This window comes from Zootermopsis nevadensis, unplaced genomic scaffold (genome assembly GCF_977971745.1).
Source record: "Zootermopsis nevadensis isolate Lab colony 2312 unplaced genomic scaffold, Znev_1.0 Znev_ptg000050l, whole genome shotgun sequence".
Taxonomy (NCBI): domain Eukaryota; kingdom Metazoa; phylum Arthropoda; class Insecta; order Blattodea; family Termopsidae; genus Zootermopsis; species Zootermopsis nevadensis.
The window spans coordinates 3,105,957-3,127,703 of NW_028259182.1; the positions used below are offsets into that span (position 1 = coordinate 3,105,957).

Here is a 21,747-nt window from a genome sequence, read left to right on the forward strand (position 1 = left end):
CAGGGTGTTGATAGTATATATATATAGTTATATTACGCCACATACATCCTTTAAATTTTATATTTTCTCACAATCGATCATGTTTCTATCCCAGTCGATCATGCTGAGTTTAAACAGCGTATTTACATAACCTCAAACATTATAAAACGTATAAATTAAGCGTAATTAAGTAAAATAATGAAAAAATCTCTAGCATACAAGCAAAAACAGCTTTTCAACAATCAAAATCATTGTCAACAATCCCCCCCCCCTCTAAGTTAAAAATCTGGAAATCAACAAACCGTGAAACGTCATAATGAAAATGTGTATCACCGGAAGTGATAACAATGGGGTGTGCCATATGCGCTGTTTCTCAGGCAGGTGGTGTGGGATATGGCTACCCTTATTGTTCCTTTCCATTAGAAGTCCTTCGTGACGGGGCATATTTGTGGTTGCCCTGTTTCTGTTCGCAGTAATCATGTTACGAAACGGAAGGGGGAAACAGCATATGTCAGCAGACTAATAAGATCGAATTCTATCGTAACATATATTCTCCCAGTAATAACAATTGTATAAACATTTTCCAATTTTTTTTCCTTACGATTCTGCATAATCCACTCGCCTTTAGATTCATTCGTATCATATATACGTAAATCGTAGCCAAGGTGGTCTAGCGGTTAGAACGCTGGCTTTGTAATCCTGGGGTCTCGGGTTCGATTCCCGGCGGTGCCCGAATTTATAACTTGTGTTGAAGTTGTTGTTGCAAAAATATTCGCTCTGTATGTATCACTGTACGGCCAGAAAATATTTGTTTTATTTTTTGTTTCCTTAAATGTTCATCGTACTTAAAAATTATTTAAGCAAATATTAATTTATTCTACGTTTAATATTGTACAACTTCTTTGTGCATAACCTGTTCCTTTCTTTTTTTCAGAACACTGAATTTACATAAATAAAGTTAAATTTATGTTTGATGTAAATAAGATAGGAGTTATATTGAGCTAATAAAAACCAAAATTAAATTCGTGCAACTTTTAGTGTAGACTGTTAATATCGGATTTAATCCAAATTTATTCAACAGTTTTGAGATAAAATATAATCAACAGCGGACGTAGACATCTTCGCTGTAGTTAATTTATTTCGTACAAAAACCTCACAGAAACTATAACAAGGTGTTCCAATGTCACGTGCCCCAGTCCCAGACATCATGAAACGTACCTTTTTTTTAATTAGTTGATTAGGGAACTCAAATTTACCACCAGCCTACTTCATTTATGAATATCTGTAACAGAATACTATTTTCAAAGTCATCGATGTCATGGATTCCAATTCCAGACAACATAAAATGTCTTTCCTTTTTTTTTGGCATTTGTTGATTAAGGGACTCAAATCTGCCACCAGAATTTAATTTATAAATATCTGTAATATAAATTACCCAAAGGTTCATTTCGTACGTATAAAATAGCATATTTGTCATCCGTCAGCCAGTGTATTTATTAGTCATGCACCTGATTGGCTGTCTTAGTTTACTCAGATGGTCGCTGTCAAACGTCTTCGTGATCTGTCCATGAGGCCAGTATTGTTTCTGGGGAAGGATTTGCATGGTCGATTGTTTGCCCACCAGATGGCAAGACTGTCACTCCTCCCAAACCAGTGCCTCACTAAGCGGCAGTTTAGGTCCTCCAGGAGTGTAATTACGGTTTCTGTAATTTATTTATGCAAGACGATGAATAAGTGACGAGCTCCAGGCAATGAATAGTTCACGTCTTCCTGTCCCACTGCCACGTGAACAGGAAAGACAGAATATGACCAGCAGAAATGATAGATCCGGCAGGCATGCATCCAGCGCCATCTAAACGCGTCTGTTTCAGGCGCTACTGTGACATGTGGCTAAGAGACCGGAACTTCATTCCTTTTCATCCTTCGTTCTTATTATTTTTCTTTCATTATTCACCTCTTTCTTCATAAATTTGTTCTTTCGTTTGTTCTTTCTTCATGGTCTACCATTCCTCAATTCTTTTTTCGTCATTTCTTGCCTTCTTTCCTAATGTCGTCCCTAACCTAACTTCTTGTTTGTTTTTATTCATTACCTTATCCCAGACCGATTTTAAAAATTTAGTAATCAACCACCGGCTTTAAAAGCTTCCCAGATTTCTGCAACGTGAACGAATGACGTCACTGTCTAGCAACTAACTGCTTTAATGTGAAATTTCTGATTCTCAAGGACGATCAGGTTAGTGTAACGGTAACGCTGTAGACTTCTATTCAAGGGATAGTCGGTTCGAATTCCAACCGGTGCCTTTGTTTTCAATGCTAAACGCACCAGGAACAATTCTGTTGCAAAATGTGATGAATTTATATTCTCAGTTTGCACAGAAATCAACTATCCTATATTTCTGTAACTTCTTGAAGAATTATTTGCGTGAGCAAGGACTTTAATGAAATTTCAAAACACAATATTGGAATATAAGTAGAACAAAGCGATTAGGAGATTTACCTGTATTTCGCTATTCCGTGGTTGCAATAATTCTTGAACGAACTGTACCCCAGCCAGTAACACAATTTCCTTACATAGATGGCATTCTGATTCACAGACTAATTATAATTAATAACTTTAAAAATTAACACAGGAAAAAAGGTTTCAGGTAAATTAATGCCATAAGGGGAAATTTTAAGGTAACTTAATATTCTGCATATTGGTTGCACTAACGACAAGAACCAATCATATGGCCCGTATAAACAAACCAGTTTAACACGTTAGCATTTACCTATGAATGTGTGCTTTCTGAAAGTTTGGAGTAGAAATGTTACACATGCAGCTAGTTATCCTATGAGCATTTACAATTAAAAGAACGTACACAGTTTATTTTAGGTTAAGTCTCTGGGTAAAATGACGTACTTAACCTCTTCTTGTGAACTCCTGTTGTGGTTAGCAATTAAGATCACAGAACATGTAATTTTACCATGAGGGGCTAAACAGAACACAATAAAAGTAGCACCTTCTTATTAATAAAGAAAGTAAATACCCATTCGAATAATCAAGTTCAAAATATAGTATAAGTTAACTTCTGGCAAAGGAAAATAGTGCGTGCTGTTATGTCTGCTTACGTACTTCACATACAGATCTAGTATGTCGTTTAACCCAACGATGGCTGGAATTGTTTTCGAAATCATAATTCAAAAGACACAAGAAGCTTGATTGAAGCATAAAGTTTTATGGCTTACGCCCCAAAGTCTTCACTGGACATCTGTTTCAGTAAACTGATCACAAATCTTAAACTCCCACTGTAACTATGAGAAACACCAAAAAAACATACTTTTGCACACAAAGTTGTTAAAACCGCGCTCGAGCAACACGCCATCTTTTATTGGAGCTGTGGCAGCACATTCAATCTAACGGCGCAACATTTAAAATAATTTGATGAATGCATTTGTCGGTAACAGAGGTCTGTCATTTTTTCCCAGTCTTTTATATTTTCTGGTGAGATTTTCATTATTTTAGTTTTCGAGTTGTGATTCTTGGAACGATAGAAGTAAAACGCGGAAACCAATAGAAAAAAAAAAGTCCATCGCTTGCAAACCAAAGTAACATCGAACACCATCTTGCGGGGAACGTGAGAATACACGCGAGAATAGTTGATCGACCATGGACTACTCGTTTCACGGCGCGCGTCTTCATTTGAAAGGGTTGTGTGAATAACGTGTTGTTAGGCTTTATATTGTGAATATTACAAATTACGTGTTGTAGTTTTATTTGTGCATACTGAATTCCGCAAAGTGTTATTTCCTCAACGATATATATTTCATTTAGTTTGTGGTTGTTTTTGTGTGTTTCCTTACGCTATGAGACCTGACAACGTGCACTCAGTATTGCTATTTGGACCAAGAGAAATTCAGAAATCCTCATTTCTTTTTCAGGTATGCAAAACCCATTTTCCATAATTCTGTATGTTACATTCGTTTCAGTGTGTTTAGTAATAAATTGTGTTGAGAAAAATTATGATTTACACTTCAGCACGATGTTAGGTTATGTCTCTTTTTGCTTTAGGTGTGCCCACCGCCTGTCAGGCTTATATGTGAATGATTTTCCCCTCACACTGTATGCCGTTAATAAATTTTGTCAACATAAGCTAATGGTTAATGCATTTCATCTGTTATTGCATATTATCATTTGGCAATAAAATATTGAAAATTCCTTTCTAAAATGCTATAAAGGATTGTTTGAATAAGTTGTGGCGCTGGAAGCACCAGACATCACAAAACATGTCTTGAGAACCTAACCTCTCACTGAATTCTGATTCGATTGTAATTATAACTTACTTGCAGTGTGCAGTGCATTTTGCTGAGCAAGGTAGCAAAGTACTGTACATTTCATCAACTACTTTAAGTGCATTGCCACCACCAGTCCATGGTGTGTCACCACCAAGTACAGCCGCATTAAGCCACATTAGATTTATGTAAGTTTACCATATGTCAGTACAATTATAATTTTGGTAGGGGATGGGAGAATGTTCTGAGGTTATGTTTTTCTATGCTATTTCATATTACTGAATCCTGTGAATTTAGATTCCCATATTCAGTACATTAAACATGGCAGGGGGACATTTAATTTTATTACATTGTACTGCATTAGACACAGCTAAGGATTAAAGTTTTTGGATATTTTATTAAGAATTATGAGATCACCGAGATGATTATTTTTTAATGAACTTTCAGGTATCTACCAAGTTGGCAAGATCTGTTTAAGCTGTTGTTCTCCCTACATCAACACACTTGCATTCCCAGCATTATTATAGTGGATGGCTTGGATCACTATTGTAACCTTTCAGACAGTAATGTACATGACAAGAATCATGAACAGGCAATGCATGCTGCTCATGTCTGCGCTTCGTTAATAGATGCCACGTCTGCATGTGCTAGACATACCGGGAATCCAGCAGTGTTAATTGCTTCGTTCCATTGCGGTGACATAAAAATTAATCCATTGATAGACTTATTCTTTTCGAATATTATTTGGTCAGTAGAGTCAGATACTGATAATGGAGTAGTTTTGACAAATGGAGTCATTCTTCCACAACAGTCTTCTAGGACACAAATCGTGTTCAGGCCAAGGAACTGGGATGGGACATTAATCCTCCACAAGATTCTTCAGTTAATTAACAATGAAAAAATTTCAGAGAACAAGGTTAAAATTCAGGCCTGAGACATTAGTTTTAAGATAAGAGGAGAATCCCAATACATTATCAGAAAAGATAATGTAAGGTTAATACTTCCTGAGCGTGAGATTCATGTGTTGTTTTCTGTTAAAACCTTGTACTTAAGCCTATTTTATGTATTTAATTAATCACTTGTAAGCCACTGGTATACTTTGTGTAGGAAGTCTGTCAATTTGGGTGGCATAAGCTACTGATGTCCGTGAAACATTACTGGATGAAAATTAAAATGCTTAACTTACTGGACAACAGTTGCACGGCATATTATTAAATTATGAAGCCTTCTTTTCTTTAAGCTAACAGTCAAGCCTGTTAATCTAATTTCTTGATTCAATAGTATGGACAGACCAAAACATAAATAAAAAATATTAATATCTGGTATCATTTCCAAATTAAAAAAACCAACGCTTCCTAAAAATTTACTTGTTCCTTATGTCTTGTATCTGATGCGCTTAAAGAAATAAAGGGAAAGATAATGTATCTCTAAAGGTGGCGACTGACTTGTAACATTTACTCGTAATGTAACATTCGCGGCAAGCATGTTACATTACACCACAACTGGTGAGGCGCATCGAATGCTCGTTTTGAACGCTCGGCTCGACTTTGCTCATGTGTGCTCCATTCATTTCATTCAATATGTCGGACGTGGAGGTTGTGTTATCTTTGTTTTATTTAATACGCTACTCTTATCTAAAGAACTCGTGAATGCTCGTTATGACGCCGCTCGACTGACTTGTAATGTAACACTCAAAGGGATTCGCGAAAAAACCGACAACACGATGGAGCGCCCGCGAGCGGCTCCGTTCGCTGTCTTCACTTGTGTAATGCTCGATTTGTAACACGTTACATTACAGGCAAATGTTACAAGTCAGTCGCCACCTTAACAAGTAAAATAATCACTCCTTTACTTCTAATACTGACATAATTTTCAACAGAACTGGATATTTCATATTAAAACATTAAATAGAACAGTAACCCACATATAATAAGTTTTTAATTTTCATTCATTTAGGATTGTACATAATACATGTTTCATTACTGATGGCATATAAAATTACAGAAATAAGTAAAAAAATTAAAGTATATCAATTTTTATTTATTCTGCAGTTAACATAAAATGTCTGATCAAAAAGTTCTGGGACTGGATCTGTGATAGAGATGTTAAATATTGCAGCCAGGAACTACTGGTAACTTCATTCGTTCAGAGGGCAGCTGCCATTTTATCTGTCCTGACAGAATTTTTATCATGCATATGTGATTACTGACAATATTAATTTGTAAACATTGCATTAGGAGATCAAACATTCATCTATTCAAAAACATCTGAGCAGTTGTCTCCTTTTAGAGGTGGCAACATTTTGAGACATGATGTTGCAATCAGTCCTCAGAGTTCAATCCCAGAACATTTTAATAAGACCTCAAATGTAACAGTATTCAGGTAAAATGAGAGTCGTAAGTTACACGGTCATAAATTTTAGCCCTGTGTTTTGTAGTTTATTTTCTGCTAGATTATCAGTTATTAGATGTTAGTGATTTACACTTTCATAATTTTTAATTCCAATAAGTTTAGTCTACAGTACCATAGTTAACAACAGTTGCACTGATATGGATAGCTGACTTTACAAGCGTATTTCGTAACTGGGGGGAGAAACAAAAACCCAAACGGTACAATATAAAAATTAGACACTTACCTAATAATTGATATCCTAAAACTGTGCAAACGTAAATGTAGAAGCATATTACTTGAATGTAAGTTAAATATAATATACGTATAGACGAAGACTCAAAGGGTTAAAAACACTTTGTTCCATGTGAGATATGATTAAAGAACATACACATAAGCAAATATAATACATTAATACGTGTGAACTGCAACTTCTGTTACTATGGAAAATTCAGCATATGAGAGTCACGTTCTGAAAAAATGAACCATTTCCAAATTCTCGATTGTCAAATATCAGTATGTACAAAAGAACATCTTAAGAACAATCCTCATAATATTTCTTTCTGATTCCAAAGCACATAAAGTCTGTAAGAATTAATCCATATAAATTGAAATCATAACATAATGTTCGATGTATGCATGGCCATCTCTTACCACTACCAGCCACGTTGCACGACATTTTTACGTTTCCAAATTTATCGGTTTCTCCACAACATGGTTGTACAATACAATGATATTCTCAAATAGAAGAGTTGAGCTATCAGAATTTGTATCAACCTCCGCCTAAAGGTCACCTATTCATTATTAAATGAACATTCTCCCAGTTTCTTGTTTCTTAGTGCATTTAATGACTGTCAACTGTATAGGTTATGTAGTATTAAATGCAAGGGCAATCATTAAAGATGAATTAAGAGAGTTCATAAGATGGCTGCTTCAATCGACAACTACGTTTTGCTACGCGAACAAGGTCATTCTATACAGAACAGGTACAAGATGACAAGTCTAGTAATTAAATTGTTTTGATGGCGTGCCTTCATTAGATTTAAAGAAAAATGATACCGAAGCATACATCACTCATGCAGAAGGTGGCTCTTTTATTTAACGACACTGTCTGTAGCTGAGATTATAGCATAAAATGAGGGGATAATTAATTAATGACTTGGAAAGAAGAGGTCATATGACTTAATTTATGGTATTATCCACATAGACCCCCCCACCCCCTCAGAAGTCCAACTCTGAACAGGATTTAGATAACCGAGGCAAAGACTCGAATTAGGCGCATACAACATTTATTAGTGTATATAAAAATAAATATTGACTGTCTTGGAAGGCACATGTTGAACACATTACTAAATACAAATTAATACAAACCCTGCAACTGAAAAATAAAGAGCTACTGCATCATATCCAAGCTCAAAAATATAAATTCAGATCTTCAAGTATGTTTCTTCATTATCCACTTAGCTCATATTCTTGTATTTGGTGAACAGGTTGTAAAGAACTCGCAATGTCGATTTCAAATCTAAGTTCACAATATCTGTAAAATTAACAGGTCATAATTAAAACAGTAACTGGCTTCATGTAAATTTTATAAAAAGTTTGAAATATACCATAAAACTTGGCAAAGTTAATAACTTCGTGTTCCATAATAAAGTTTTGGATGTGGTAAATAACCAGTTGTCTAGTAACAGATTAGTTCAGAACTGCTAATAACAGAGGCCATGACTGGACACAGTCCTGCGCCAAATCAATCCAAGTTCACATCCTTGGTGCCTTTCCATTAGATTTCTCTGTTAAAATTTTGTTATTCCATCCAAGTTGCATGTTTGGGTCCATAGTAAACTTGATTTGGATGCAATAACAATATTAAATTACCAGTTTCATTACATAATAGGAGCTCCACTTCCCACTAACTTTGTTCTCAGATATTTTTCTTGGCACTTTGTCCTTGAAATTTATGTTCGTCCCTCAGGATAAAAGGCCTCATTTTGCAACCACACCAAAATCTTACACCTGCAAATACTGAGCTGGGATACTGGGACGACCCGTTCTTCAAGTGCCTGAGCACCGCGGATCCCAATTTTTTTGTTGGCTCGATCTATAGACATTCGGTAGGACTCCTTGGACGAGGGATCGGCCCGTCGCAAGGCCTCTACCTGTACACAGGGCAGCACATCACAGAAAAACGCGGACAAACATCCATGGCTTGAGTGGGATTCGAACCCACGGTCCCAGCGACCAAGCGGCACGAGGCCCACGCCTCAGACCGCGCGGCCACTGTGGACCCCGAGCTGCAATATATAAAGGTATTATGAGATGCAGTACACACTAACTCTCACAGATCCTCCAATTTTAAAACATTAAACATATAAAACTTCAATGATCTTTCACGAATCACGTCGCTCAGAGCTTACCTTCAGGTCGAGCCTTGGGTTTTGCGAGTCCTATATCCTGCATCAACTCAAAAGCAAAATTCACATTGTGAACTTTCTGGTCAAAATCTTGGGGTGTAAGATGAAAACTGTATAATGGTACAAAAAAGCCTTCGAGCAGACCCATGAGTAGAGTCAGGTATACCCCATCATGAAATTGGGTATCTAAGTCCAAAACTTCGAGATTCACCTTGTTCAGATGCTTGTTAACAAATGTCACCAGCGACTGGAAATGGAAACAAATTTTAATTAAAATCAACAGTAGAAGAAGAAAAGGGAAGATGAATAATATGAAGAAGAAAATGTAACACATCTCAAGTAGACAAATGGAATCCTACTCAGGTAACAAAAGTTTTCACATCTGTCAAGCATTTATTTGTCAGTTAGTTTAAATATACAAGCGAAGTATTTATGTCTGAACAGACCTACATATGGTTTTCAATCATAAATAAACTTCAATCATGTGTATATTGAAGACTTGATTCATGTTTCACTTCCTCAAAGCTTTTAAAATTGTACCTGTAAAGGTTTTGTAATAAACAGACACACTGCAGAGAACTAAACATTTAATCGGCTTAAAACTAAGATGTTGAGAACCATTAGAGCCATTAGATTATGCTTGCCAAAATGTCAGCTATTGCCATCAGCAGTAAATACGTTGGGGGAAGGAGGGATGTGAAAAACATACCAGCTGTTATACATCCATCTGTGCATCCATTTTCAAGTGATATGTTCAATTCAATGTCTGGTAAAATCAATATATGTCTTATAACCAATTCTTCTCGGGCTACCAGCTGTGTCAGGTGGTTCAGTACCTCGAGGACGAGGACAAAGATGGCTCTTGAAATGTCGGTGTTTTCATCTTCCAACCACCTGATATGGCTGGTAGCCTGAGAATAATTAATTTTTATTAGCCACCATGAAAGTTTCAGATCATACAAGACATACCTTCTTCACAACTTGTAATTTGTCTGGTGCATGATCAAATAATGTATCAAAGGCATCTCTCTCACAACGCATCCCAAGATCATCATACGTTGATGTAATTTCTTCCAATACGGTTCGATGGCTGAGAGAACCATCCTTTTTCTGTTGAAAGAACAAATGTTACTCTTCCAGAAACTCTTTCGCCCTTATGGACTGACAGTTATGCACTGTGCAGGAAATGCATGCTCCTTGTTACAGACAAAACTATTTGGCCACTATTTTTTTTTGTTCCATCGGGTCGGAGCAGACCCCTGGTGACATTATGAACAAGTTCCCTCTGATAGGGACCTGTTCATATGTTTCCTAGGCAGGTGATCCAGAAGTGGTTTGCCGTTGCCTTCTTCTGTGTGCTTAATGTCAAATGATGATGAAAATGGAGTAATTTTTGGGATACCAGAGAAACCGGGGAAGCCCCGGATTAAAACTCCGTGATACCTTGACCACGGCCTTGCCCAACACAAGTTATAAATCCGGGCACCGCCAGGAATCGAACCCGGGACCCCAGGATTACAAGCCCATCGTGCATAATATGACAGCATAAGGGGGGAATCCTGTTCATCCATCTCCATCTTTTGTCTCCAGAACTGTTCAGAAGGCTTTGATGAAATATGGTAATAATAATAATAATCCGTGGCATAACAGGCCTCTGAGAGCCAAAGCCGACTAGCTGGCTGCTGGGCTCACGTTCACATGCCTAAGCAGTGAACGATCATCCAACCAGATACAGGAAGACGTGTGGTCAGCACGACGAACCCCCAGCCATTGCTAGTTTTCCTGACCGGATTACGCTACCCATTGTAGCTCCCCAATTTCCTCACGATGCTGGGTTGGCACAGGTCCCGTACACTGGTCGAAAATCTCATGAGAAATTTTTTTCCCCGAGACTCGAACCGGCGCGTGTTCCATATAACTGGTCCGAAGCATGATGCCTCAGACCGCGCGGCTACGGCGCAGGACGATGAAATGTGGTATTAGGGAACAAAGCTGTCTGTGACCAGTGTGAATGCTATGCCATGACACTGCAAGTATTAATCAAAAGGAACAACCAGTTGTGTGTACAAATTAGCATTCACATGCATGGATGTTAGGAAGTTGGACATTCATAATTCAGGATATTCCTTTAGAAGGATAATCTGCAATTCAAGAGACTCCACACAAATAATCAGGGTTAAATTTCAATTCTATAATATCGCCAACATTATTAATAACTAAAAAGCTATTTGCAAAGAAATAAACATTATAAATTGTTTGCTGAATTTTACCTGTTTCATGTCTTACTTCGCAAATACAATTATGAGATTATAAAACACAGAGAACGTACCTGGACAACTACAACTCCCACTGCTACATTTTCGGGCAGACGAACCGGAGCGCGGAAGTGACGTGCTAGTGCCACGAGTAAGTGCAAGATGGCCACAATATTCTTTGAGTGTACACTCTCCACACTCCACTTCTGCTGAGACCAACGCGGCAGACTTAGGACCTGACCAAATGGGGAGGAAGCCACAGCGGAAGGTCAATACTCCTGTACAATGTAATTATATAGTACGCTAACTAGTTACATTTGCTGGTTGTGTTTCTGATTTGTTACATTACCATTTTATTGGTTAGTAGTCAATTTCATTAAACTTCTTTGGTTATATATCTGACGGCCTGACTGCTTCGTTTAGTCGATCGGTTAGCTGGTTGGTTGCTTAGTATAGATGCTTCATCTTTTAATCAGCTGACTGTGTAGTTCACTAATATGTTAGTTTGTTAGTTATGTGAACGATAAGACGGCACGGACTTACTCTGTTTGTTGCCGCAAGAACTATTCCCAGTTTCTGTTTCTGCCCCTCTTCAGATTGTGTGACTTCGGGAACATCCAGTTTCTCTCCTGTCAACTTCTCTGCCAGAAGGAAACAAACGAGTACGTTAAAAACCACACACGTGGCTTCCAAGATTATGATCTGTATTAATAACCAGATGGCTGTCTTCTGGGTCGTTGCACTGTGTGTTCTGATAGAAGTTTTACTAACATTTCAGAAGACCTTGCTGCCGCCACCGTCGCCCTGACGATGGACACATCCTCAGATTCACTGCCATGAAAACCTCAAATCTTAATTAATAACCAAAATAGTTTCTTATAATTTAAATTTTGTATGTAGCTCTTATTTTACTTAAAATGTGCTCATCTCAGCATTCTACATTTGATTACTTTAACAATATTAAGAAAATAGTAGCCGTATGGATTGTGATGTTCCTCATTACTATACTTATTTATCCCTGTTACTTCCTCTCTCGGAGGCCCAAATATTTAAATAAATAAATAAAATTCATGCAGTGTTATCTCATTCACTGTAATATGCAGAAAGCTTACCTAACAATTTCTGCAGTACTTGGCCATCATACAGATCCTCCTCAATATCCTTAACTATAATCCTCTGGTCTGCCAGTTCATCATTGATCCATTCGATAAGAACCGCTATCAGCTCCTTTAATTTTGGTTCTTCGAAAGACCGTGGCTCAATCATGGATCTCTCTTCATTCTCCTCTGTGCGAGACATTTAGTATAAATTATTAAAAAAAATAGTTTCCAAAATCATCTCAGTTTCTGTAACATTTGTAATGAAACTCAACCTTTTCAGTCTCTCTCCGAAGACCATGCAAATACAAAAAATCCCAAACAAATATTTGCTGAATTAAAAGCCTCCAGATACGAATCATTCATAAAAAAAAATGGCATCTTATCTGTGTCACATCCACAATGGTTATGAAGCACAGACTAACCAAGTGTATATTCTTCTGGGGGTAAATCTGGTGCGGTTGGACTGCCTGGTGAATCAATAGCATATTTCCCTTCCTCCTGGACCTCTTGCACTGAAACAAGTATGCACAGATTATTGGAGTTAGGAACAGTTTGAAATAAATATTAACAAATGACAAGAATACCTAAAGAGATGAACCAAACAGAATTCTGGAGTTGATAATTTCTGATTCCCCAGTTCAAACAATGCTATATTTATATCAGTGCCCACTTTCTGTGGCATATCTATCGCACAACCATACTTATCATACAAAAAAATCTACCCACACCTGTCACACCTCTGGAATACGGAGTGTTGGATTTGACATCTGCATAACCCCACCCAGATATTGCCATATATGGTCACATAAGAATATTGAGAGTAGTGAATAAACTGCTGTTATTTAAAAACACATGTATATTAATATATACGTACCCTCCTTAATTCGTTTCTTCCTCCCTAGTGTGCCAATTTTTTCCCAGAATGATTCTTCTTTCTCATCCTTCCGAGCAGTAACGGCAGGACGAGGTGATTTTGGCCGTGGCGACGCCATGACTGTTTTCCTTCTCACTACCGCGAGACCTGTATTCAGAAATATGAACTAAACCGAAGACATATACGCATGTATTAAATTATGTAAAATTTGCGTACATTGTATGAAGAGTGTCCTAAGAAAAGTGAACTGTAACTTTCAAGCATATACATTAGCTATCAAATCGCTTCTCTAGCTTTAAATATCTTCATAAAGTAAGGTTCAAATGTACGGACCCAAAATAATGCACGGTAACTGGAAATACTGTGTAAGATTTGAGGTTTTCACAGCCGTGAGTATGAAGATTTCTGTCTTCTGGGTTGTTGCGCTGTGTAGTCTGGTCGATGCTAACCAACGTTTCAGAGGTCATACTGCCTCCATCATCAGGGCGATGAGTATGAAGATTTCCGTCTTCTGGATTGTTGCGCTGTGTAGTCTGGTCGATGTTTACCAACGTTTCAGAGGTCATACTGCCTCCATCATCAGAGTATGAAGATTTCTGTCTTCTGGGTTGTTGCGCCGTGTAGTCTGGTAGAAGTTTACCGACGTTTCCATGCTGCCTCCATCATCGCCCTGATGATGGAGGCAGCACGGACCTCTGTAACTTTGGTATAATATACTTCTACCAGACTACACGGCGCAACAACACAGAAGACAGCCATCTCCTGAGATCAGAAACCATGACCTAGTTAATCACTTCCTTCGGGGAAGTGTGACTCGCTATCAGAACTCATTCCGGCAGATTTGTTTTACACGTTAAGAGGCGTCAGGTTAAGTACGTGGTCAACATGATCTTTAGGACCCACTGAATTCGGAAGCAGCAAAAGCTTAAATCACAGACTTAAAAGTAAGATATCTGAAGAACTCTCCTTTGGCGTCATTTCGCGAACTCTAAAACACGTTTTAGCCCTTGTTTGTGTATCTTACCTTTCAAAGTGCCGATAGATTCCATTTGATGATCATGCATTGTATCTTCTTGCTTGTATATTTCAGTTTCAGCATTGTGTGTTGTTGGTCGCTCTTTGTCTTGCCCAATCACTGAAACGTTAGCTTCTTTTATTACTTCATATTCATGATTTGTAGTTGGTTTGTCTTTCTCTTGAATACATCTCTGGTTGGCTCTAAGATCACTAGTTTTGTCCGACTTTTCTGTGACACTTTCAGAATCGTTCGATTCATTTTTGTTTTCGGTTGGTGATGTGGCATGTTCTTTTCTAACGACCTTCGATTCCGCGATGGTGGATTGGTCTGGCGTTTTCACTACACTTCCTTCTTTAACAAGAACATCAACAACTCGAGGCTTTGAGTACAAATCATCTTCATTTTCAGAATCATCTGAATCTGAAGGGACGGTAGGATCCAAACGTGTTTCGTGAGAAGCTTGTCGAAACAAAGTTCTGCACACGGGACGCTCAACTTCTTCGTCCATTATTAACCACTCACTGTGTGCTTAGCTTCCTGCAAAGCCTATATGAATGACCACATCCCTACTTCGTGCAAGGAAGTGAGTCAGTTCTGAGATAGAGGAAAGGCTTCGAGTTATGTAACTTACTGCATTATTGGCTAAGGATGTTGCAAGGTATTTATAATGAGGGTCACTCAAAAGCTGGGGCCTGAATTTGAATCCTGCTTGGGTCATCTATGTTTTTGTACGTTTTATCCATTCGTTATGTGAAAGGGTGAATTACTGAACATATTTTTTATTAGATTTTGATTTTTTCTAGACCAGAGTTTCTTTTAATTTAGTACAACCTTAGTTAATCCTGAAATCGAGGTTTATGTATTGTCTCAAGAAGGTTCATCAGACAAGGTATTGTTACATGACGTAAGTTGAAAACCTCATTAAGGTTTATAACTTTTATCCAAAATTTCTTTCGTGGTAAAATTTAAAGAAATTCAATTTAAAAATACGTACCGTTCAACAACAATAGACTTATGGTTAGCAACACAACATTAGATAACTAAAATCAGTAGGGCATTTAGCATTGTTATGTAATTTCATATATTTTTGTACAGCTTAGAAGGTAAAGTTGTCCCTGTCCGTCACACTGACATTTTCGATTGTAGGAAATAGAGAAGCAGGAGTATGGACCAACCTCTAAAGGTTAAACTTCCATACCTAACACGAAAATCCAATCATCTTGTCTCGAATTATATGGCAGAACATGTAGTTTGTAGGATCATGGTCAGATGGCAGCACGGACTGGCTAAAAATCGCAACAGATTGACACTACGTGAACCTATAGAATGTCCCTTCTGTCACCGTTGTCATTGAGCATTTGGTACCTTGTAATCGGCGGATGTCTGAAATTAGCAACTATGAATAAGGAATATTTTTCCCGTGGCACGAAAATATGATTGATATCCAGCAAGCACTCTTTTGAATGCGTGCTTACTAGCGGTTAGGGGTTCATGGATTAGGGATGCGCATGCGTACAATATAGCAGTTGTAGGCATACAGTTTTACCATTTTAGGACATTTCCTTCCAACATTAACGAATTTTAATGGCATACCTCTTTCTTTCTTTTTATAATATATCAAGGAAAATTATATTTGTAACCGAACATACGATTGTATTCGTTTCAATATATCAATTCTGTACAATCGATTCAAGCCATCGACATTTCACCGTTTTCAATAATATCATTCGACCTAAATCTCTATTACGAGGTTCGGAAATGGTTCTGTGAACTTTATATTTTAGAAATGTCGTTTGGTACCTTACTGAATAGAAGTTCTAGACTGTTTTTTCAGAATACTTTTCCATTTAAATACACCGAATCTCAGGGTGTAATAAATTGTGCATGTTACTCGCAAAAACCTAAAACGAAATATAAAGGTAAGGTTTTAATATATCCAAGCATAAAACTGCTAAGGAAGTATTTGCCTTGAGCAATTATTATGTGCATCATAATACTGTACCCTGTCTCTTTTTTTTTTACTTTTATCTTAGATACTGAAGAGTTCAGAGTTTTGGATTTAAAGCAGAAGAAACAGACACCATTTAGGAGGAAGTTTAAAAAGCAAGATGTGATGCCACCACGGTAAGCAGATACCTTGTTATTACTTTTATGGCTCAGTGTAGAACTGGAATCAGTACAGCAACTTGTAATGAATAATATTACATGACAAAGTAACTGCATGATACAGGGACTTGGTTGAAAGGAGGCAGTTATTGATTTTATCAAGAAATTACCTACTTTTAAGAAACTTAAAGGGCTGTCACTTATTTTCAGAAAAGTAGCAATTTGCATCCTGTCCTGAGCTAGAAGAATTCCATCTCTCAAAGATCCATCATAATATTATCCTCCCATGTTCATGTTAGTCTCCAGAATGTTCTCTTCTCATCATGTTTCATGATCAGAATTTTTATATGTATAAAAATTTGGGGATCTCCACCAAGAACTAGCAATGAAAATAATAGAATTGATATGGGCCATACTGTTTTGTGGATTGTACTGTATATGTTGTATTAGTTTTAGAACTTTTCTTCACAGTATCCTATATTATGCTGGAGAGACCTTTGTGACTCATAAAACTACTACTGCTACTCTTTATGAAGTTGTGGTTGGCTTTGAATTTTATTTTCTGCAGCTGTATAAAGATAACTAATCAATTCTTTAAAAATAAGGCACAGTTCAGACATTTGGGAATGATAGTAATAAGTCAGAATTACATTCATGAAGAAATTAAGAGCAGATTAAATTTTGAAAGTGCTTCCTTCTGCTTCCATACAATTCAGAATCTTCTGTCTCCTTGGTTGCTGTCTAAAAATGTAAAGATTAAAATACTAGATACAGCGCTATAATTTTGTATGTTATTTTGTTTGGTTATGAAACTTGGTATCTTATGTTAAGGGGAAGAACACAGATTGAGGGTTTTTGAGAACAGGGAGCTGAGGAGATTGTTTGAGCCCAAGAAAGATGAAATGATAAGAGATGAGACAATTTCATAATTTGGAGCTTTAATTTGTACTGATCACAGGATACTTTTAGGTTGATAAAATCAAAGAAGATTAGATTGGTGTGAGGGAGCTGAGAAATGCATTCTTAATTTTGGTTGGAAAGCATGAAGGGGAAGGACCATTTGGATGACGTAGGATTAAATGGGGCAACACTGTTATAAATATCTTTAGGGAATCTGGTGTGAGGGTTTGGATAGACTAATTTGGGTCAGGACAGGGACCAGTGGAAGGCTCTTGTGAACACAGTAATCAACCTTCATGTTCCATAAAAGGTGAAGAACATGTTCACTAGCTCCGTGACTCTCAGCTTCACAGAAAAGGACTCTGCTCTTTGGAGCTAGTCAATTATTGAATGCTCTACTAGTGATTCCCAGGTGCTTGTCATGATTTAAGTGAATTGTTTTAATACCATTATCCATTTTTTAAAAATTTTAATTGTGGTTCTCCTCCTGTTTTTTTTTAATTGTGAACTGTATAACGTCCCTCTTTTTTTCAGCACTACCATGATGCCTGTGGACCAAGACTGGGGTAATGTTTGGCCAGGACCTAGGACATTTCATCCTGCAGTAGTTCCTCTCCCAGTGAGACAAGGCTACAATGAAAAAGATGCACCACCAGGAAAGTTTGGCAATGCTGAACTTATGAAAATTCCTAATTTCCTTCACCTGACACCACCAGTGATAAAGAGACAGTGTGAAGCTCTGAAACGTTTCTGTAGTGCTTGGCCAGCAGGAATTGAAACAGATGAAAAATGTGAAGAAACATTTCCTTTAGAGGTCGTTACATCTGACTATTGTCATTCATCACCTGACATCAGAAACCCATTGGCACGGATTGTTACAATTAAGGTAAATAGTATTATTTCGCAACCGGTATTAACGATAGACTGGCTGTGCCAGTGGTTGATACATTTTTTAAACTTAGAATTATGGTGCTGAAGAATACAGACAAAACTGAACAATAAAACTGCGTGTCTGTACGGTATATTAATAATAGCCTGCCATTGAACATTATCCCATGCTATTTCACATCCTTGACAGCTGTTTTCCTCTTTAAACTTTTGTTCTTAAGGGGGGGGGGGGGTGTAAAAGGACTGCATTTCTCAGTCACACAGAACTGGTAAAATTTTTGTCTTAGATTTTCTAAGATTTAATATTTTGAAAAGTAGATGAACATTTTCCGAACTGAATCTTCATATAAGTAACTTTACTTATTTCATGCTCGTATCCAGTTGTGAAGCATTTATTGTTATAGGTGAAACTCGGCAGACTTCCGTTGAATAAACATGCGAGAGACAAGATACTGAGGCTGGTCGGGGAACGTTACAACCCTGAAAATGATGTCTTAACAATAATGACAGATCGCTGTCCCCTTCGCCAGCAAAACTTGGACTATGCCCATTATCTTTTGACTGCTTTATTTCATGAGTCATGGGTGAGTATTGCTCGTTCGTTGTTTTTTATATTCATATGATGTTCTGCTGTGTATGGATTCTACCCATTCTGAATTAATAACCATCTTCTAAATTATCTTGGTGTCTCTGTATCCTTTTAGTGTATGTTGAGAATTGTTTTTGGATTCCATTAATATCCATCCTGAGGTTGATTAAGAGGTGTCTCTTTAGTCAAGTGCCTGGTAGCTGGCTGGAGCAGGTACTTTTCCCTTTGCGTCGTACGCATATGGGCTGTATAGCCCACCCAGCAAGAAAGTAAGATTTTGCTGTCTAGTGGAAGAATATTAAATTTCTTAAGCAATTCCATACGCAGGGCTCTCGTTTTAATGCCTGCCGTTATTCAAATGATTTTATTTTTAATGTAAAATACGTTCTTGCGGTCTGTTGAGTTTCCCCAGAAAATAATTCCGCGTAACATGATTAAATGGAAATAAGCGAAGTAGACTAATTTTAAAGTTTCTGTGTGCAGTTGAAAAGTCTTACATACTTTGCCTTTCAGTTTCCTGGAAAGAAAGTGTTGATGAAAGTGATTCATGTTGTTTTTTTTTCACTCACTTTTTGCAGAAAATAGAACCATGGGAGAGTGAAAAGAGCGAAGCAGATATGGAATATTACGACTGGGAAGCTAGTGCGTCCCGTAAAAGTGTAATGAGGCTTCTGTCCTGGAGCCCAGACCAGGATGCAGTACAGATATCTGCTGATTTCATTCTGTCAGATTTAACAGAATACAAAGAAGCAATTTCAAAAATTATGAATGAAGGTACGGTAGAACTCACATTCTTAAAAAACACTTTATTGTTAAATAAGTACATATAAAGAATGCAGGTAAAGTAAGGCATAATATATTTAAAATTTTGGTTACCATAATCGGATTTGGTGTTTGCGATTACTATCGTCATCGCATGATTCCGAATCAGTAAGAATTTCATGAACTTATTCCCTAGTTAAATTCGTGTGTTTTGTTTATTACATCTAGTGCTGATGGCTAACTTTGTTTTATAAAAAAAAAGGAAAGCTGTCCCACTATACGCCATGTAGGCGCTTGACCTCAGCACTAGATGGGGGTGAGTGGTCAGTATCACTCCCCGGCCACGCTTTACCCCCAAAAAAGGACCCTGGTACCCATTGGATAGGAGGCTGGGTGGGCCCCAGAGCCGGTCTGGACGCAGAGGCTAGAGGAAAGATCCTCTGCTCCCGTCGGGGACCGAACCCCGGTCGTCCAGTCCGTAGCTAGTACTGACTGAACTACGCTGGCTCATAACTTTATTTTATGCCAACTACATATTTTATGAGCATTCAGATTGTGGGTGTGAAATCATCTTAAATGTAATACCGACAAGTTGTATTTGCTTTCTAGGTGAAGAGGAGTATACACTAAATCGATATAAAGAGGAAGTGAAGAAGCTCTTGTCACTACAAGATGTCAGCAGTACAGAATAAATAGATATTGTTAAGTCATAGTGAGAATAGTGAAACAAAGAGCTGATGGATTTGAATGAAATTTATTACTGAGGCTACTTCACTAAACTTTTTTGATCAATTTTAATTTGGTTTGTGTTGGTCCAATATAACTTACTTGATGTGAAACTCAGATTAAACTGCGGTACTCAGAAAAATTGTCACAAATGAAATGCAGAACTTGTTAAAATGTACAACTTTTATTGTAAACATTGTTTAATATGGTGAATATATGACAAAATAAAAATAAAAATTGTCTCTATGCAACAATATATTTGTGTCTGTAATGAATGAACATTGATCCCAGTGACTTATGGAAAATCACAAAGAGCACATTTGGAAAATATATTTACTCCATTGTACTGTAATAGTTCCCAAAATTTGCTCTCCATTTACCTTTTCCTTTAAAGATCAGAACCTGCACATGTTTAGATTCCCCCCTCAACCAGGTATTCTCCTGCACATTCTTCCTCAGACTCACTTAGCCTGATGTTTCACTAATCATTATTTTTACTCTAACTACACATCTCAGTTACGCACCTGAAACATTTTGTCTGCCCATAAATATTAAGGAAGTTTTCTCGACACCACAGCTTTGGAACCACTACACTCGAGGAACCTAGAAAATCTTACCTAAAAATTTGTATTTAGACCCTGAGAATCATATTGAAGAATTATTATTTATTCTTTGCGTGATGCACATGAAGTGAACAATCATAGAGTTGAACATGTCTGTCTGTGTGATTGAACTCAAAAACTAATGGAGAGAATTTTAGGTAATTTGGTATGGATATTATGTCTTCGGAAGCTACCTCAAATTTGCACATTTCTAATTCACTACAATTGGTAATACAGACATGGCAGACACGCAGACTTGTGAGGTGGAAGCGACCGACACTATGTAATATAGGATCCTGAAATAATGTGTAATAACCACATTTGTTATTCTTTCAATATTTCATACATAGTAACTCTGTGTTTACGAGTTACTGCATACTAAATTTCAAATTCCTAGATCATTGGTTATTGCCAGATGGAAATCTAAATATAGATTTTTTGCAGGTATCTCATTTGCATACTCCAAGAAAATTATCTTAAAGTTTTCAAAGATAATGCAACATTTCAGAACCCTACAAAAATGGCACTGGTGTCAAGTCTCTTCTCACAGATTACTGGGCATCATGTTGGTATTACTGATGGCAGTAAGTTAAGAAGTTCAAAGGTGGAGTGGCTTCTAATGGCATTTTTAATTTTAATATTAATCAGTTTTGGCTTAAAAGTTACTAGGAGAGAACAAACGTATGAATATCATGATAACAAAAACCCTGTCTCTTTTTGTAAAACACAATAATCGGTCTGTTTGTGTGTCACCTTCTCACTTCATAATTTTATGGTTCATGATATCCTTGTTCTAGGAACCTTATCTATACAAACAAACTTGGTAAGATAATGTGAGGCTTGAGGTTCTCACAGTGATAAGTATTAGGATTGCTGTTTC

At 37.3% G+C, this 21,747-nt stretch overlaps 3 protein-coding genes across 3 annotated transcripts; 2 read left to right on the forward strand and 1 right to left on the reverse strand.

Annotated features, from left to right (window-relative positions):
• The first annotated feature begins 3,594 nt into the window (after positions 1-3,594).
• On the forward strand, positions 3,595-5,441 carry LOC110839984 (uncharacterized). Its single transcript, XM_022084634.2, has 3 exons — positions 3,595-3,897; positions 4,306-4,436; positions 4,696-5,441. The coding sequence occupies exons 1-3, from the start codon at positions 3,823-3,825 to the stop codon at positions 5,180-5,182; spliced, it is 693 nt and encodes a 230-aa protein (XP_021940326.1). The 5' UTR covers positions 3,595-3,822; the 3' UTR covers positions 5,183-5,441.
• A 728-nt stretch (positions 5,442-6,169) lies between these two features.
• Positions 6,170-14,837, reverse strand: parvin (beta-parvin). Its single transcript, XM_022084624.2, has 9 exons — positions 14,301-14,837; positions 13,277-13,423; positions 12,825-12,914; positions 12,415-12,588; positions 11,846-11,943; positions 11,377-11,538; positions 10,017-10,157; positions 9,051-9,294; positions 6,170-8,173 (listed from the first exon to the last, which is right to left on the reverse strand). Exons 1-9 carry the CDS (start codon positions 14,800-14,802, stop codon positions 8,097-8,099), a joined length of 1,635 nt encoding a protein of 544 aa, XP_021940316.1. The 5' UTR covers positions 14,803-14,837; the 3' UTR covers positions 6,170-8,096.
• A 940-nt stretch (positions 14,838-15,777) lies between these two features.
• Positions 15,778-20,521, forward strand: mRpS35 (mitochondrial ribosomal protein S35). Its single transcript, XM_087361107.1, has 6 exons — positions 15,778-16,213; positions 16,328-16,418; positions 17,835-18,186; positions 18,593-18,772; positions 19,356-19,551; positions 20,149-20,521. Exons 1-6 carry the CDS (start codon positions 16,081-16,083, stop codon positions 20,229-20,231), a joined length of 1,035 nt encoding a protein of 344 aa, XP_087217233.1. The 5' UTR covers positions 15,778-16,080; the 3' UTR covers positions 20,232-20,521.
• The last annotated feature ends 1,226 nt before the right edge of the window (positions 20,522-21,747 follow it).